The 18690-nt window shown below is 53.7% G+C and overlaps 3 protein-coding genes across 3 annotated transcripts; 1 reads left to right on the forward strand and 2 right to left on the reverse strand.

Moving 5' to 3' along the window:
• Nucleotides 1-71: 71 nt before the first annotated feature.
• Nucleotides 72-437, forward strand: HETIRDRAFT_316211 (uncharacterized protein; the record flags this gene model as incomplete). Its single annotated transcript, XM_009547328.1, has 1 exon — nt 72-437. A coding segment is annotated over one exon (366 nt), but the record flags the coding sequence as incomplete, so codon positions are not given.
• An 8279-nt stretch (nt 438-8716) lies between these two features.
• Nucleotides 8717-10671, reverse strand: HETIRDRAFT_417292 (uncharacterized protein; the record flags this gene model as incomplete). Its single annotated transcript, XM_009547329.1, has 4 exons — nt 8717-9069; nt 9131-9428; nt 9483-10258; nt 10530-10671. 4 exons carry the CDS (start codon nt 10669-10671, stop codon nt 8717-8719), a joined length of 1569 nt encoding a protein of 522 aa, XP_009545624.1.
• Nucleotides 10672-14085: 3414 nt separating this feature from the next.
• Nucleotides 14086-15384, reverse strand: HETIRDRAFT_426648 (uncharacterized protein; the record flags this gene model as incomplete). The annotated part of the gene is made up of 1 exon (XM_009547330.1): nt 14086-15384. The coding sequence occupies one exon, from the start codon at nt 15382-15384 to the stop codon at nt 14086-14088; it is 1299 nt and encodes a 432-aa protein (XP_009545625.1).
• Nucleotides 15385-18690: the final 3306 nt, after the last annotated feature.

The following is an 18690-nucleotide window of genomic DNA, read 5'->3' on the forward strand; positions in this document are numbered from 1 at the left end:
CCTCACCAGCGAAGGAGAGAGGTCAAGAACGACCCGAGTTTGATGCCCGCACTTGTATTCGTATCGGAGCAATGAACGACTGTATCATCACTCCCATACGCCTGAACGTGAAAGTATCAAACAGGAGTCAATACGCTGGAGCAAAGGCAACCATCGACTCGGCATGCGAGGGGGTTATAGTAAATGAAACTTGGGTCAGGAGACATCGCTTTCCCACCTACACACTCAACAACCCCATTCGCGTCCGGAACGTCGATGACACCATTAATAAAGCAGGTCTCATCCGATCAGCCTTGGATGTGAACCTCACCATTCGGGACATCAGGGGACGAACGCATACTGAGCGCGTCCAGATGTTTATCTCCAATCTAGGGAAAGACGACCTTATCCTAGGAACAGATTGGTTGAAATACCACGATCCCTCCATCAAGTGGAGGCGACGTGAAGTGCACTTTGATCGGTGCCCCCAGAAATGCCAGCAACCACATGGGTTCACTAGGGCAAGGGAAGAACCGCAAAACAATGGGCGGTTATCAGACGTGGAGCCACGGCACAAACCACGCATTAACGAGCGCGAAAAACAGCGCCTAGAACATCTCCGAAGATTGTCGGAAGATGTAGGACTCCGCGATCACAGCGGAACGTTTGGTGTCCAACTACGAGCATACCTCAAAAGGAAATGGCTCCTACAGGACATAAGGAAATACGCAGAAGAGAAACGAAAGGCTCAAGCCAAACCATCTCTTTCACCAAACGGGGGAGAACCCGATGATGAGCATGCACCCGCGCTAGGGTCCGAGGGAGGGATTCGGGAAGCTTTGGGGAAATACCGAACAGTGCTAGACAAGTACCGAAGTCGCCGACTTTTACCGAACACGGTCGGTCCCTACCCGACCGACGACAAGCCACCGAAGGACGATTCGGCAGCACTTGGGTCAGTTCGCCCACACTTCACGTACTTACCATGACCGCACAGGAGGGTTACGATAGGTGTGTACGAGATCGGAGCCAGTATTCCGTATCGGCCGATGTCCTCCGTGAGTCGGTCGGTCCTTATCGCTTATCGTCCCGACTTCCGCATGGTCGGTCAAACACGATCTTACACCATTGCTTGGCCACCCTGGTCGTACGATACCTCTTCTTTATTTTTCATTGGTTCTCCAACGCCTGTTCCTGCTACCTACACTCGGGCGACGGATCCCGAACGTTCGGGATTTCGACATCACTGATTACCTTTTACCTTATCACCTTCGGAACCCATATGGACATCTCACCTACCTCCTTATCTTCTCTGATCGCTAAGGCTTGGCGCCCATTCGACATCTACTCTCATTTCAGGTTCGATATTTTACTTAGGGGCGCTGTTTACTATAAAAACCTACATACAACTCTGGAATAAACCAGCTTTCGCACCCCACAGTTCAGAGCTCATTCGCACTCGTCTCAACCATCGAAATCGTCTTCATCGACTCCCGAAAACTTGTCATCTTCGTCGTTCGGCCTTGTTCGCGTTCGTACTCGTCTCTTTGCTCGTACCCCTCGTCCTTCCTCGTATATTGTCAGAGTCCCGTGTGGCTCTTGAAGCACGTAGTTGTCGGTCGCGACACTACCTCCTCGTTACCGACCGAATCGCCGACACGACCGACCGAACGTTCGGTCGGTGTTCGGTGCAGTCCCGAAACCGTTCGGGCGCTATAATCTCCACTCCTCGCTGCTTCTCAAGTGCGCCGTCGATTTCTAAAGTCATCACTAACGATTCCTTGTGTAACAGAAACTAGCTCCAGCACCCCCTGCATTAGAGGTTGTTTTAGTGTTGTGCTCGGCACTTAGAGCCACCTCTAGCGTATCATTTTGGAGCCCACCGCGAGGGGTTAGTATTCAAAATTACCTCAAGGAATCTACGTCGCTCGTCCCGACCAACAGCGGAGCGCGAAGAACGACAAACAGTTATCGACAGCTTCAATACTCAGGAAACATCTGCCGACCGAAGTTTGTTCGGAGACGCCGATATAGTCCCGGAGCATCTATCCCACCATCACTATCTTGATCTTGAATCCTCGCCATCGCTCTCGCCGCCACCCGACTCCACTTTCTTCTTAACCCCACCTTCGTCGCCGAACCGATCGCTACTCCCGCCGATTTCCCCCATCCTCGACCTTGCGCTCTTAGAACAATCACCCCCGTCTCCTATCCCATCTCTCCACGACTCCATCTCTCCGTTAATCCCACGCAGCCCCGTCTTCTGGACGCCGACCATCCGACCGACTTCGCTAGAACGCTCCTTCGAACCAGCGACTCCATCCCCGATCACCTTAGCAAACAATACCTTCTCCCCCACCTTTGACTTTCTCACTATGGCAACCCCATCCATGCCCGCTCGTGGAGATCGAACGGCTCCGACCTTTGACCCCCATCAACCCCGCGAATTGAGACGATATTTCGCCGATCTGGACTTCCACTTCGTTCGGTCTGCGGTAGAAGACGAGCAGGAAAGGAAGAAACACGCTTGCCGATTCCTGGACGTCGACACCTGTGAGCTTTGGGAATCGCTCACCACTTTCACCGACGCCACGAAGACATTCAAGGAGTTCTGCGAAGAGGTCTACAGACTATACCCCGGATCGGAGGAAGAGCGCAAATGGTCGGTATCAGATATGGACAAGCTAGTCGGCAAAACGAGCAGGGTCGGCATCTTGTCTCTCAGCGAACTCGGCGACTATCATCGGCGATTCCTGGCGATCACGGTATTCCTCCTCAGCAAGGCACGAATCTCGGTCGCCGAACAGGGACGCGCCTTCGCTAGAGGATTCCAACCAGAGCTATGGGCAAGAATCTCTCAACGTCTACAACTCAAGTTCCCCGATCATTTCCCAGACGACCCGTACAACCTCCAGGACATCCACGACGCGGCCCGATTCGTCTTGCACGGCACCACATCCGCCTACAGCACTACGCCCACCGACATCTCTCGAGCAGCCCCCGCTGCGCCGCCCACCAACACGATCAAGGCCGAAGACCTGGCGACCATGTTCGAACGGCTCACCGACACCTTCGTCAAAGCCATTGCAGCTCAGGGGACGTCCAGGCCAGCCGATCGACCATCCCGACAACCAGGACAAGGCGGCGATAACTGCATGTTCTGCGGCAGTCCCGAACACTTCATGCGCGCCTGTCCCGAGGTCAACGAATACATTCGGATCGGCAAATGCAAGAGGAATATCGAGGGGAAGGTTGTATTGTCAAGTGGGGCATTCGTACCCAGAGAAATCACGGGTAGTAATCTGAAGGACCGAGTTGACGAATGGCATCGCAGGAATCCAGGCCAGTTGGCGACCGGACAGATGATGTTTACGGTAAACGCGGCGCCGACTCACCCGATGACGATAGCCTCCCGTCACGATTCACCCTCATTGCTGGATGTCACCCCAACTTACCAACTCACCGACGTCCAGCGAATTGCGAGCCTCGAACGCGAACTATTCGCGCTCCGAACACGGGGCGCAAGGGCACGAGAAATGGCGCAGACGGGACGTTCGGCACCTACCCCTTCACCGGCTCCCGAACGACGAGCGAGGACCGAAACTCCCGAACCCGAACCCCGACCAACCACCCCGACTCAGCGACCGCCCCCGGTACCAGCCAAGGACGATGCTCCGATCCACCCATACGCCAAAGCCCAGGACGCCACCTATGCACCACCGCACGAACGCAACATAGGGGCCCCGGCAAAGATACCATCGGCAAAGAAGGACGCTCCGGCCTACAAAACCACGGCGCCGATCTACGACGAGAAGGTAGCAGCCGAGGTCTACAACAGGGCGATGGCCACTCAGGTGACGCTTACCCAGCGCGAACTACTCTCCCTCTCCGCCGAAGTCCGTTCGCAGGTCAGGGAAGCCACGTCGGCACGCCAATCACCTACCAAAGACGCCAGCAATGTTCGGACCTTCTACCAAGATGCCGATCTACCCTACGCCATCGACGATCTCGAACCACCGACTCGACCGACCGTCTCCTCCTTCGTCAATGTCCTGCACCAGCCGGAAACACCTCCACCTGGCGCGATCATCATCCCCGACACGTACGAAACATATCTGAAGAGTCTACAGCCCGGTCAGGTTCCTCAGCCGTTGATAGTCGCTAAAGAATCTTCAGCCCTAAGGTCCATTGTTCCCCTCGTCGATCACCAACAGGAAGTCGAATGCGTCATCGATCCGGGTTCACAAGTCATCGCCATGTCGGAAGGCATTTGCAACGAACTGGCGCTCATCTACGACCCCGAAATCGTCCTCAATATGCAGTCGGCGAACGGCGAAATCGACCGATCCTTGGGCCTGGCACGCAACGTGCCATTCCTCATCGGCGACATCACCCTGTACCTCCAAGTCCACATCATTCGGAACCCCGCCTACGACGTTCTTCTTGGTCGGCCATTCGACATCCTCACCGAAAGTATCGTCAAAAATTATTCAAACGAAGACCAGACGATCACCATCAGCGACCCGAACACGGGACGACGAGCCACCATTCCGACGATCAGACGAGGACCCCCTCGAGTCCTTCACCGAAGACAAGCGGGTTTTCGCGACTCGATGAATTGATCCGAGATCAAGGAGAAGTTGCACTGATCATTTCCACCGATCATGATACCCCCCATTTCCCACTTATCGAAGCGTCCTCAGATTTCCATTCTCCATCTCCCTCTCGTCGCGATCTTTGTCTCAAGTACATTATGGCCTCCGATTTGGGGCCCGAAAATCATCTCAAAAACAATCTCGATTCCGATATGTTGTCCTTATTCTCCTCAGTCGTTCCCAGTTCTCTCCATTCCACTAATATCGCCGACCCGGTCGCCATTTTCGCCGCCAGGCGCAAGTACAAACCGGTCGCACAGAAAACACGACCAGTCTTGGCCGACCTCCCCGAAAAGTTCCGAATCGTTCGGAACATCCTCGGTGACCCTCTCGCTGCCCTTCCGACGCTGACACCGAACCCCCCACCCTTCACGCCGACCGGCAGATACACAGCCGAACGACGCGACCTCATCGACAAAGTCCACTCGGACGACTTCCTTTGGCCGGCCGAACGACAGCTCATGCACCATTTCATGTGTCTACAAGAGAGGGGATTTGCCTGGGACGATTCGGAACGCGGACGTTTCCGCGAGGACTTCTTCCCACCAGTCAATATGCCGGTAGTCGAGCACAAGCCCTGGGTTCAGCGCAACATTCCGATTCCACCAGGCATCTACGACGAAGTGTGCCGACTTATCAAAACCAAGATCGCCGCTGGAGTCTATGAGCCGTCGAATTCGTCCTACCGATCGCGCTGGTTTACAGTCGTCAAGAAGACGAATAGCACCTCCACTGGCACCAAACTCCGAATCGTTCACAGCCTCGAACCCCTGAACGCCGTCACCATCCAGCATTCAGGTGTGCCCCCATATACCGATCAGATCGCTGAACAGTTTGCAGCTCGCGCTTGCGGCGGCATTCTGGATCTCTATGTTGGATACGACGAGCGAGGGCTCGCCGAATCATCTCGCGACTTCACCACATTCCAGACCCCGTTCGGTGCCCACCGACTCGTCACCCTACCCATGGGATGGACGAATTCGGTCCCGATCTTCCACGACGACGTCACCCACATCCTCCAGCCAGAGATCCCAGACACCACCATTCCTTTCATCGACGATGTCCCGATTCGGGGCCCACCGACCCGATACGAACTTCCGAACGGAGGCTTCGAGACGCATCCCGACAACCCCGGCATACGACGGTTTGTGTGGGAGCACTTTCAAGGCCTCAATCGGGTGGTCCAGCGGATGAAGTACAGCGGAGGGACCTTTTCGGGACACAAGGCGACACTCTGCGCAGCCGAAATCACGGTAGTCGGCCATCGGTGCACGTACGAAGGAAGATTACCCGACGAGTCTAGGGTAGAGTCAATTATGAAGTGGGGACCTTGCAGGGATCTCTCGGACGTTCGGGCATTTTTGGGGACGATCGGTGTCGTTCGGATCTTCATTCGGAATTTTGCACACAGGGCGCATGCACTGACTATGTTAACGCGCAAAGATTTTCCATTCGTGTTCGGTCCAGACCAGATAGCAGCCCAAGACGACCTCCGGTCGGCACTGCTCGAATCGCCAGCCCTCCGGCCGATCGACTATGGGTCGGCAGCCAACGTCATCCTCGCCGTCGATACCTCACAAATCGCGGTCGGCTTCCACCTCTGTCAATGCGCACTCGACAATCCGCGGGTTCGGTACTATGCTCGATTCGGCTCCATCACCCTTAACGACCGCGAATCGCGATTCTCCCAGCCGAAGCTCGAGCTCTACGGTCTCTTTCGCGCCCTCCGATCGCTCAAAATGTATCTCATCGGCGTTCGGAATCTGATAGTCGAAGTAGACGCACGCTACATCAAGGGCATGCTCACTAACCCGGATCTCGAACCCAGCGCCAGCATCAATCGGTGGATCGTCTCCATCCTCACCTTCCATTTCACACTTGTCCACGTCCCCGGCACCTCTCACGGCCCCGATGGACTCTCCCGACGACCACCGCAACCCGCCGATCGACCCGAACCCGAAGACAACTTTGACGACTGGATCGACAATCTCTACGGCTTCCTCCATCAGATCAACAACACGTTCCCCACATCCATCTCAACTTCGACCACCGCCATCTTCACCTCCTCACTCATAGGCGACCCCCCGACCGATACCGACTCCGACGACGAAGGCCCGACTATCGACTATTCGGATATCCCAAGATCGCAAAAAGCGTTGGAAGCCGAAGAACGCCTATGGTTGGTCCGCGACTGGCACCGAACATTGGTTCGGCCCCCCTCTCTCTCCGACTCCGAATATGCTACCTTCCTACGATATTGCACTGAGTTCTTTATCGCAGCCGACAAGCTATGGAGAAAAGACTCGCACGGTCGACACAAGATTGTTGCAGCCCCTTCTAGTCGGATCACAATTCTCACCGCCGCCCACGACGACGTTGCTCACAAGGGATTCTACGCCACGACCGCCTTGATCGCCGAACGCTTCTGGTGGCCGCACATGAGGCAAGATATTTCGTGGTTTGTTCGGACATGTCACCTTTGCCAGATTCGCCAGACTCGCAACGTCCTCATTCCCCCGACCGTCGCCACGCCTGCACCACTCTTCGCGAAGATGTATATGGATACCATGCACATGCCGACCGCCGGCGGTTTCAAGTATCTCGTTCAAGGCCGCTGTTCGGTATCACACTACCCCGAATTCCGAATGCTGCGACGCGAGACAAGCTCAGCCCTCGCCGACTGGATCTTCGAGGATATCCTGTGCCGATGGGGAACATTGGTAGAGATCGTCTCCGACAACGGACCAGCGTTCGTCAAGGCGCTCGACCAGTTAGCGAAAAAGTACCACGTTCGGCACATTCGTATTTCGGGCTACAATTCCCGCGCCAACGGCATCGCCGAACGACCTCACTTCGATGTTCGGCAGGCTCTGTTCAAAGCCGTTGATGGAGATCAGGCCAAGTGGAATCGTGCAGCTCATTTCGTATTCTGGGCTGATCGTATTACTGTTCGGCGCCGAATGGGTTGCTCGCCATACTTCGCAGCGACCGGAACCCATCCCCTTCTCCCCCTCGACATCGCCGAAGCCACCTACCTCCTGCCACCACCGACCACAACCCTCAGCACCACCGACCTCATCGCCCGACGGGCCATAGCCCTGCAGAAACGCCGATCGGACCTCGCCCACCTTCGCAGCTCAGTTGTCGGCGCCCGTGTCCAGGCCGCCATCCGATTCGAACAACAGCATTCGGCCACCCTTCGCGACTTCAATTTCCACCGAGGCTCGCTTGTCCTGATGCGCAACACAGCCATAGAAAAGGCGCTCAATCGGAAGATGCGACCACGGTACTTGGGACCTTTGCTGGTGATTTCTAGGAACCAAGGAGGAGCGTATATTCTGGCCGAACTTGACGGATCGGTCTTTGATCGGCCAGTGGCAGCATTCCGCATTATTCCTTACTTTGCTCGCAGATCTCTGAAGCTCTCCGACCTTGAAGCCCTCCTCGACATCTCACAAGCACGCCTTCGGGCCATGGAAGAATCCAGATCGAACGACGACGACGCTGAAGACGACGATGCTGACGAAGAGGACACCGACACCAGCTCCATCCGATCAGCAGAAGACGACGATGTGGCTTCGGCGACTTCCGACTAGACCCACCCTCCCACCCTTCGCTCTCTTCGGTCGGTGACTGGGGACAGTCACGATTTCAGTAGGGAGGAGGATGCACAGATATACCCATTCCTTATTCCGATTCATTCGTCACAGACATGGACTGACACCCGATTATTTCCGCATCTCTTAGTATTTTTGCCGCCGACCAATCGCCGACCGAATAGTCGGCACTCATTTTCCCCGTCACTCCTTCAAGTACCAAGCCGCATTGAAGACTTCTTCCGATTTGCGCAAAACCATAGGGTTTTATGCCTGTGATGACATACTGAGGCTTCCCCTAATATTCCAATTTATTCTCTTCATTTCTGCCGAACGCTTCGCTTACAACTACATTCACACAGCCATTTCGCCGACCGATTTTCCGAAACAATGCCTCTAGTCTTCACCGAACGTCTCAGTTAACTCAGGACAGTCCCTTCACTTTTATGATACATTTTACTATACGACAGAACCCTCGAAGCTATTCTACTCATCGGGAAGAAAGTCGTCCGACACCGACCTTCCCGAATCGTCTGCCTCCGACGAGTCCTCGACCAAGACAACGTCGGTGGACGTGGATGGACCCGCCCGCACCTCGAGCGACTCTAGCTCAGCCTGCCACATCGCGACCGATCGCGCCAGCGAAGCACGCGTACCCTCAGCCACCGCGATGCGGTACCGAAGCTCAGACGCGATGCCTTGGGCGACGATGGGCGAGAGGCGTGAAGAGTCGGAAGGAGCGGGGAAGGCAGCCGAACGAGCACGGGAAGGGCGGGTAGGAGCGAGGACGGCCTTAGCCGTGGTAGGAAGCCGCTGGACCGGCTTTCGGGTGCGAACGGCTGCACCGAACAATACCGAACGATGAGCTCCCATCTCCAATCCAACCGAAAAATGACTTACCTTTCGTTTGGGCGATGCTATCCCCGACTGACCGCACGGGGACAACCACCTCTACCTTGCGACGCTTTAAGGGACGTTCCCTTTCCTCCGCCTTGGGCGCCGACTGCTCCTTCGACTTCCCCTTCCCCTTCGACTTCGACTTCCCCTTCGCCTTCTCCATCGGCATCCACCCGGGCTGGAAACTACACCCCTTCGACTCCCTGGCACACTTAGTGCACGAAACCAGCCCAGGTCTCTGGTAGCAACGGAACGCCTTGGTCAGAAAGGCGGTTGTACAGCGGTGACAAGCGTAGTCGGCCTAGAAGAAGGACGGTTAGCAAGAGGAAACGGCGGCAAGAGGGAGGGAACTCACCAGTACATCACCGGGTAACAACTCTGGCGGATCTTCGAGCATTTTACCGGCACCATTCCGCTCCACAGGGGACCTAACGGTCGACATTCGGCCCGTCCCAGGGCCGAGAGGAAGGACAACGCGTCCAAGAGGTGGCGTCCGTTGGTGAGCAAACTCGACGACAACAGCCGCAGCCGACTGTTTGCCCTTCACGTCGGTCGGGGCAGCAGCGGCGACCAGACCCACGCTCATTCGGTCCAGGGCATCGGTTGCGGATGCAAGCGCAGAGTCGGCGGACGGGTCGGGATAGGACGAGTCGGCGGACGGGTCGGGATAGGACGAGTCGGCGGACGGGTCGGGATGGGATAAGTCGGCGGACGGGACAGGATGAGAAGAGGAAGCGGCGGCGGAGGGAGAAGGAGAAAGAAGGAAGAGAGGGAGAGGGAAGACGGACTCGGCCTCGAGCTCAGCCAATTGACGCTCACCCTCTTCAGGATCGAGCGAGCCATCAAACATCGCGTCCACTAGCAACCCCCGGCGCCGTTCACGATCTACTTCAGCCGACTTCCGAGCCGCAGCAGCCCGCGTCGCCTCAGCTTCGGCAGCCTCCTGTTCGGCGACGGCAACACGCTCCCTCTCCTCCACTAGTGCCTGTTCCTCGGCCGCCTGTTGTTGCTGCAACGCGACGCGCGCCGCCCGCTGCGGCAGGATTCGCGCTCCCCATACCAGCCAGTCGTCAGTAGCCATCGAATCGAGACCACGTTCGGCCTCAGCGATAAAGTCGGCAAGTTCGGGCACTGTTACGACTGCTCGTCGGTAACCCCAAGAGTAGGAGGTTCTTCCCTAGGTCACTCGTGGAGGATGTGTGGAACGGTGGTCTCGACTGTACGTGTAGCACAGGAGCCAGAAGTGTATTGCGATGTAGCAATGAAGACTGTAGTGGGAAGACTACAGTGGACGAAGGGGTACTGTAGGAGGACAGTACCAGAACGAAGAGAATAGACTGAAGATCCTCAGCCTATTCTATGGGCCTTTTATACTACTTTGGGAAGTAGGGCGTGAGAATACCGAATATGTATCTGTAGGTATTCTCTAAGTCGTCTCTCTCAATAACGACTACTCTTGTGCTTCTCCGTTGGTCTCCTTCCGGCCAGGAGAGACTAGGAGGTTCATGCCCTGCGTGTGAGTAATTTATAAGGCGGCGTTCCATGCCCGCTAATACAATAGGCCCGTGATACTCGACCAACGATAAGGTGATCCGTTGGGAGTGGATGACCAAGGTTAATATCTGTACCTTGGTGTACGCCTCAACCTGTGAGGCCGCGTGATATTTGTGATGATCGTGTCGGTATAGACCGCCGTTAAGGCCCGACAGAACGTGATCATAACAATACCCCCTTTCTACGTCCTATTCGCCTGGTAGGACAGCGCGGTGCGCTTCATCGCCACTCCATATACGATTTGCTTTCTTGATCCAAAGACGGTCTCCGGATGCGACTTCCGGGACATGACTTCGTTTTCTGGGAGGAAGACCGACTTACGTCGTTTGATCCTCTAGGAGTTTTCCTTCTCCGTTGAGCTGTTTGTTTGTCGAGTCGTGAGGGTATCCAAGCCTCCGCTCTCTAGGATGTTCTTCCTTCACCCGTGGGATTGGTTTTGCCGCGGGTAAACCTCATCGCGGTCTTATTTCCAGCCCGCTTCTGGAATAGTATCAAGAAAGGCGTATGAATGCGAGTGGTGTGTGGATGTGTAGAAAATCTAGCGTGTGGGTTCTAATTCGTGTCATCAGGTTCTTCTTCTTCCTTCTCCGAGGGCCAAACCTCAGTGTTTCCAGGATAGTCGTCTATCCTCATGATTTGTTGTTCCTCTTGACGACAGTGGATGGCGCCCATGGACAAGTAGGTTGATCGCTTTACGAAGGCTTAGGCCTACTTCTCCAGGCTACCAGTCATGACGCCCCAAGCAGTATCGCTCCCATACGGTGAGCTCATCTCCGGTGAGGTTGCAGCCAAATCCCAAGCAGTATTGTCCCCATACGGTGGACTCATCTCCGGTGAGGCAGTTTACGGCGTCCAGAGTTTGTTTTTCACAAACGTGGGCCTATGGTGGGGAATACCACGTGTAGTGTTGGGTTCGAGGCAAGGATGTGAAGAGAATTAGACTTGAAGGGTGCAGCGAGGAATAAGGAGGAGTCTGACTCCTTTCCCAAGTCTGTCCGTTCGCTTGCACGAGTAGACATCAAGACCACAGCTGATATATTGGTCGGGGTGCGAGATATATCCACGACTGGCAGTTTAAAACGTCATGCGGGACGGTCCGTAGTTTATCGTCGTTTCGGACGATCCGTAGTTTAACGTCTTTGCGGACGTGCTTCATCATCAACATGGAATATCTGTGGGGAAAGATGTTTCTGCACGCCGGAATTTCCATCGGTTGTGTGCATAGGGCCATAGACCAGACTTTACCCGCTCCAGATTCCACTGAGGCATGATGAACGGTTTATGCTATATCAAACCGGATAACTTGTAACGCCTCAACGTTGTGAGACCGCTCAGTTTAACGCCGTGAGGTAGGCGGACCTGCAGTTTAACGCCGTGTATTAGGCGGCCTTGCAGTTTAACGCCGTGCGATAGGCGGGCCATCGTCTGACTATGTCCCTCGAGTCACGACAGGCTTTTCCTCCGAGGATGAGGGTAGTTTAATGTCATTTCGGACATTGTCGACACATTCTCGTCAAGAATGATGTCGACCGATGATCCCTATGCTAAAAGGGACAAATAGTTTTACGTCGTTGCGGACGATTCAGCACCAGAGTGATGAATCACAACTCCTGTACGGTAAGGAGCACGTAGTTTAATGTCATTGCGGACCGATTGACACCATGGCGGTCAATCCACAACTCCTATTCGGTAAGGAGCAAATAGTTTTCCGTCATTGCGGACGCATTGGTGTCCAGGGGATTGGACATCAATGACAACCCCTAGGTTCAGGGGCACTAGTTTAACGTCGTCGCGGACGCGCGGTATCTTGTCAAGATCGCCACGCACAATCCCTATACTTGAAGGGACGAGTAGTTTAGCGTCGTTTCGGACGCCCGTAGTTTACCGTCATTGCGGACGTTGACGCCATTTTCATAGCAAAAATGGCCTCAAACAATCCCTATGTGGAAAGGGACAATAGTTTAGCGTCATCGCGGACGTTGTTTCGCCACAAATATTGTGGAAAAACAATGCTTAGTTTAACGTCATCCCGGACGCATCGTAGTTTATCGTCGTTGCGGACGATTCGGTGGCGGAATAGACTTGGATAAGTGGCCCGCTCTTGTCGTTCTTCCGCTATGTGGGCCAGACGAGAGTCGCGTGATCTAGTCCCTTCCTACTAGATCTTCGACTCGAGGCACGTGTCCTAGTTGCCTCCTGACTAGGTCTTGGAGCGGAATTTCTTGTACTTCGACTCCAGGACTAGACTGAGCGCTCCATGAAGAGATGCTTGCTCTTCCATGTCCCCAGACCCCTCGCTTGGATTTGAACCAAGACGACCCGATATTCTTTTACCGAAAAGCGAGTGAATATCGGAAGTGCTTCGACCTTTTATAGGCAGGGTTCTGTGACGCGAGTCCTTCCGCGCTTCGCCAGAATGCAACCACGCTCCTTTGGTCAATGGTAGTTTAACGTCGTCTCGGACAGGGATAGTTTTTCGTCATTTCGGACGAGGACTAGTTTAACGTCATTGCGGACCCTAGTAGTTTATAGTCATTGCGGACCAAGCCTTTGGTAGTTTTACATCGTTCCGGATGTAATTTGTGGCCTCGCATCATTAGGAAGACTTGTGAGGTAGAGGCGGCCCGCTCTCTACATCATCTCATGCGCCAGCTGTAGGATCCCCTAATGCGGAAACGATCCTGTAAAACGGGAGATCCAAAGTGGGACGTCCCAAAACACCAGTCAGACCTTGACTGTGAGGGTTCACGATACGAGTTATGCATCATAATTTTCTTGACTCGGACTTGCAACCGGTTATGTATGGGCACTTCGCTGTACCAAGGCGAAGGGCCTGCTTGTCGACACCTACGAGTAGAGTATATGTCATGTAGAGGGTTCCCTAATGCGGAAAAAACCCTGTAAAACTGAGGATCCAAATGGGACGCTCGATGCATCTGTCAGATTACTCCTTGACAGCGAGGATGTGAAAGGATTCCGCCGTAGGTCGTACGTGGAATTATGCCCGCTGTTGTCCTTGATTCGTACCATCATTTGAACCTAGGACTAAATGGTCAGGTACTTCCCCTGCCTTCTTGTCTTTTCACAGTTTTAAGACATGCAGGTCCGATAGTTTAGACGTCATTCCGGACGCAGGGTAGTTTAACGTCTCTTTCGGACGAAAGTCGTACAGTTTAACGTCTTGAGGGACGAACCTAGTTTTACGTCGTTGCGGACGATTGTAGTTTTACATCGTTTCGGATGTAATTTGTGTCGGGGGAAGGAGTTCCTCAACTTCCTTACCCCCTTTCTTCTCCCTATGCCCTGTTATTAGTCCGTTTAATAATCAAAAGGTCCTTGATAATCCCCGCCCCCTTCGTCAGGTCGGTAGTAGGGGTCCGCGTCGTCGTAATTTCCTGGATCGTCTAGAGCATCCCATGCATCGAGCTCGGATCTAGTCCAAGAGCTATTTCTTCGAGCCTCCGAATCAGCGCGGCGAGTTCTGCGGCTACTTCGGTTATCCTCTCTTTCGTTCGTACGAAATCGAGCACTAGGAGGAGGCGATCCAGGCCGGTGTCGAATACTCCGGCCAGCAGTTGTTCCGCGTCCGAGGGTTGCCTGGTTTCCCCGACTCCGCCTTCTCTCATTTCTTCGATAGACGGGCGGTTCCTCCTCGTCGGTATTTCCTTGGGATAAGGGAAAACCTCGTACCCGGTGAGAGGGGGGAGTCGCGGCATGGCTATGCGCTGTAGGAACCTCTCGTTGTCTCGGTGGAGGGCGCTCCACGATCGTACGCGGAACCCTCCTTGGATTTGGTACAGGCGTGGGATGTTCTCCGGGACGTGGTACGTTCCAAGTGACAACTCGGAAAGGGTCGGTTCTGCTTGGTTGGACGTTTCCCAGTTCTCCTCCGAAGAGGAGAGCTGGAAGGAGCTCTCGGTTGACATATTGGGAGAACTCGTCAGGGTGGATGAGGAGGGCTCGGGGTCGCCCGTCATTATGGGCGTACCAGGAGGCTGTGTCCGGGTCGGTTTGGAGGGCAAGCGTCCTGATCTGGAGACTGGCACTAGCCAGTCGTCGAGGTACGTCGCTGTGTTCATTCCCGGGTTGTCCGCGGAGATGGTGTTCCGCTGGAGGAGCGCGTCCGCGTGTCGCTCCAGTTCTCCGGCGTGAGGATCTGTACGAGGGGTAGGTCCTCCCATGGAGCTGGGAATCGGTCCACTAGTTGGTACTGGCGGAGGTGCAGTTTCTGATAGAACTGGTATTGGTTCAGCTTCTCCATGGCCTGGGAGTTGAGCTGCCGTTCTTGCTCGAAATCCCGAGGGACCTGCAACTCCACTAGGACGCGTGCCTTCACTAGGAGGTGGAACTCCCACTGGTAATGGGCCAAGGCTCGACTGGTTTCGGTCATCAGAACTTTCATGCCGTGGTGCACCTCGTGAGGCCCTCTCCGGTGAGGGTCTTCGGGTTCTTTCCCTTTCCTTGAACTTGGCATAGTCTTCGGCGTCGTCGTCGGAGAAGTTGTTGGTATGAGGGGTGAGGAGGACCCCGGTAGATCCTGGTTGTTGAGGACTTGTTCCTCTATCAATTCGTCCAGCATCTGGTCGGTGAGGACTTGTTCCTCTTTCCACTCGTTCGACATCTGGATTGGCGACCATAAGGACGACATCGGGGGAGGAGTTTCTGGATGGAGACGAAGCATCGTGGTCGTCGTGGAGGAGCATTCGAATGGGGGAAGGTGTTTGAGAGGGAAAGAAGGTGAGAAGATGTTTTTGTTGGAGTCCTCTTGTCGCTCCTTTTATAATCTTTCGTCCCTCCTCTCAGGCTGTTCCCGGACGGGGTTTGTCTGGGTATTGGTCATGGAAATCTTTCATGGCTTCTTCCGCTGTTCCCTTTAGGAGAGCGTAGGGCTCCCAGGTGTTGTCTGCTTCGGGATATCCCATCCATTTGACCAAGTATTTGGTTCCCCGTCCTTGCCGTTTTGAATCCACGATCATTTCTACTTCGTAATGTTCTTCATCGTTCAATACCTCCGGTATTGGTCGCGCGAAGTTTTCTCCGTGGGCTTCGGTTTCTTTATATTTGGTGAGCACGGCGGCGTGGAACACCGGGTGGATTTTCCACTGCGGAGGAATTTGGAGCTTGTACGCCAGGGTTCCTACTTTTCCCAGTATCTTGAAGGGGCCATATCGCCTAGGGGCGAGCTTGAACTTAGGATGGGTTGTCCGGATATGGGTTCCTTCTAACCATACTTGGTCTCCTTCTTCCCATTGGGGAAGTTTCCTGTGAAGATCCCGGTCTTTGGCGTAATTGCTGGCTATTTGTAAACTAGCAGCGGCTTCTTCCTGAACTTCTGTGATCGTCTTAATGCGTTCAGCTACCGCAGGTACCTTTGTCTCCAGCGCCGTGTCAGCTGAATAGGGGGGGTTGAAACCGTATAGCACTTCGAAAGGGGATCTCCCGGTGGCCGAGTGTTTCCGTGTGTTGTGTGAGAATTCGGCGAACGGCAAAAGGTCTACCCAATTGTCCTGATGGTAGTTGCAGAACGTTCTCAGGAATTGCTCGATCTCCTGGTTTACCCGTTCCGTCTCTCCATCTGTTTGGGGATGATACGCCGTGCTGAGAGCGGCGGTGATTCCTAGCCGTTTCCAGAGTTCTCGGGTGAATTTGGCCGCAAATTGAGGGCCCCGATCGGACACTATTTTGGTCGGCAGTCCATGTCGATTGAAAACGTTGTTTTGGAAAAGCACGGTTGTTTCTTCTGCCGTGATCGTTTTCTTGCATGGGGTGATGACTATGCCTTTTGACAGACCTTGATCCACTACCACGTTAATTGAGTCGAAACCTTTGCTTTCGGGTAGGTCCGTGACGAAATCTGTCGAGATGAATCGCCAGGGAACGTTGGTGGTTTCCAGAGGGTGGATAGGTGGGTGTGTCCTGTGTGTCAAATTCTTCGTAGATTGGCATACGGCACATCCATCCACATATTCGTGGACGAATTTAGTCATGTTTTGCCACCAGTAGTGTCGTTGCACCATTTCCAATGTTTTTGCTCTACCCGGGTGTCCTACCGCGGGTGCATCATGATGTGTTTTGACGATGAGTCTTCGGATGACGTCGTCTTTGGGGACGCATATATGGCCGTTGCGTCTGGTGATTCCGTCTTCATATGTCCAATGTCCCAATAATCCTCTCATCCCTTGTGGTCCTACTCGTAAGAGCTTTGCGAGGGCTACCCTCGTTAAGGCATCATGTTCCGATTTCGAGTGTCGGATGAGGGAAATGAGGTTTGAGGAGGCGATTTCCGTGGACTTTATATGCCGTGTCGGGGATGGTTCTACCAATGTTTCGTCGGATTTGTTGAAAAGCTTGGCCGGGAGTAAAATTTGAGATTTGTTGTCAGATTCTACCCCCTCACTTAGGTCTGGACGCCTGGACAGAGCATCGGAGTGATTTGTTGATCCTGCTTTATAGCTGAGTGTAAAGTCGAATCTGCTCAAATAAAGGCTCCAACGGGCGTGTCGTCGTGATAGGTCTCGCGCCGTTTGGAAATGTTCCAGGTTTTTGTGATCTGTCCAAATCTCGAAGGGATGTCGTGCTCCTTCGAGGTAGTGATTCCAGTGTTCCAACGCCTTTATTATAGCCAAGAGTTCCCGGTCGTGAACATCGTAATTCCGTTCTGCTGGTGAAAATGATCCAGAGAGGAAAGCGACTGGGTGCCAGTCGCCATCTTTTCCTTGTTGTAGAAGGGTAGCTCCATAGGCGATTAGTGATGCGTCCGTTACTAATCGATATGGGTGCATGGGATCTGGGTAGTTCAAGACAGGTTTACTAATAAAAGCTTTCTTTAACCGTTCGAAAGCTTCCTGGCATTTTGCAGTCCAGTTCCATTTCTCGTCCTTTTTGGTAAGGTCGTGTAGGGGGCGCGCGATGAGTGAGAATTTGTCAATGAAGCGCCTGTAAAAGTTCCCTAGGCCCAAGAAGGAGCGAATGTCGCGGACTGTGCGTGGGATTGGCCAATCTTTTATTGCGTCCACCTTTGAGTCCTCCATGGCGACATGGTCTTTTGAAATTGTATATCCCAGATATTGGAGCTTTTCCTTGTAAAACTCACATTTTTCGGGTTTCAAATATAGATCGTTGTCGCGTAGGATTTGGAAAACTTGGTTTAGGATTTTAACATGTTCCGCCATGGTTTTGGAGAAGACGAGGATGTCGTCCATATATACGGTTATCTTCCGGGCTGTGATGAGCTCCCTGAAGATCATGTTCATCATAGCTTGGAAGGTGGCTGGCGAGTTGGTTAGGCCGAAGAACATCACCGTTGGTTCGTAAGAACCTAACGGGGTGATGAAACTCGCCTTCCACTCATCTCCCTTTTTGATGCGTATATTGTTGTATCCCCATCGCACATCCAATTTGCTAAAAATGATGGCCCCTTTTATCACGTCCAGTAGTTCTTGGATTAGTGGAAGGGGGCACACATTCGGGATGGTGTGCGAATTCAAATGGCGATAGTCCTGTACCGGGCGTAGTTTTCCATCTTTTTTTCCTATAAAGAAAAATGGGGCTGCTGTTTGCGAGGTGGATCGACGGATAGTTCCTCTTTCCAGATGTTCCTTGATGAATTTTCCTAATTCATCGTGTTTTTCTGGGCTCAGGGCGTAGATTTTGGGCACTTGAGGTTTGAAGGTTGGTTTTAAGTCAATGGCATGATCCCAGTAAGTGTGTTCTGGGAGTCGCTGCGACTTTCGTTCGCTGAAGATGTCCAAAAATTCGTGATGCGCCTTGGGAACTCTTTCCTTTAGATTGGTGACGATGATTTCGTCTTCCAGGTCTTGGTCGAAGCTGGCAAATCCTGACGGTTCGGGGGCCAGTTTCCGAATAACTGGGTCCCGGGTGGCCTGTTTTCCTGAGGGTTTGTTTGGGAGATCAGGTTCTCCCTCGTTTGGTGAAAGAGATGGCTCGTCTTGCGCCTTTCGTTTCTCTTCTGCGTATTTCCTTATGTCCTTTAGGAGCCATTTCCTTTT

Source organism: Heterobasidion irregulare (genome assembly GCF_000320585.1).
Source record: "Heterobasidion irregulare TC 32-1 unplaced genomic scaffold scaffold_04, whole genome shotgun sequence".
NCBI classification, from domain to species: domain Eukaryota; kingdom Fungi; phylum Basidiomycota; class Agaricomycetes; order Russulales; family Bondarzewiaceae; genus Heterobasidion; species Heterobasidion irregulare.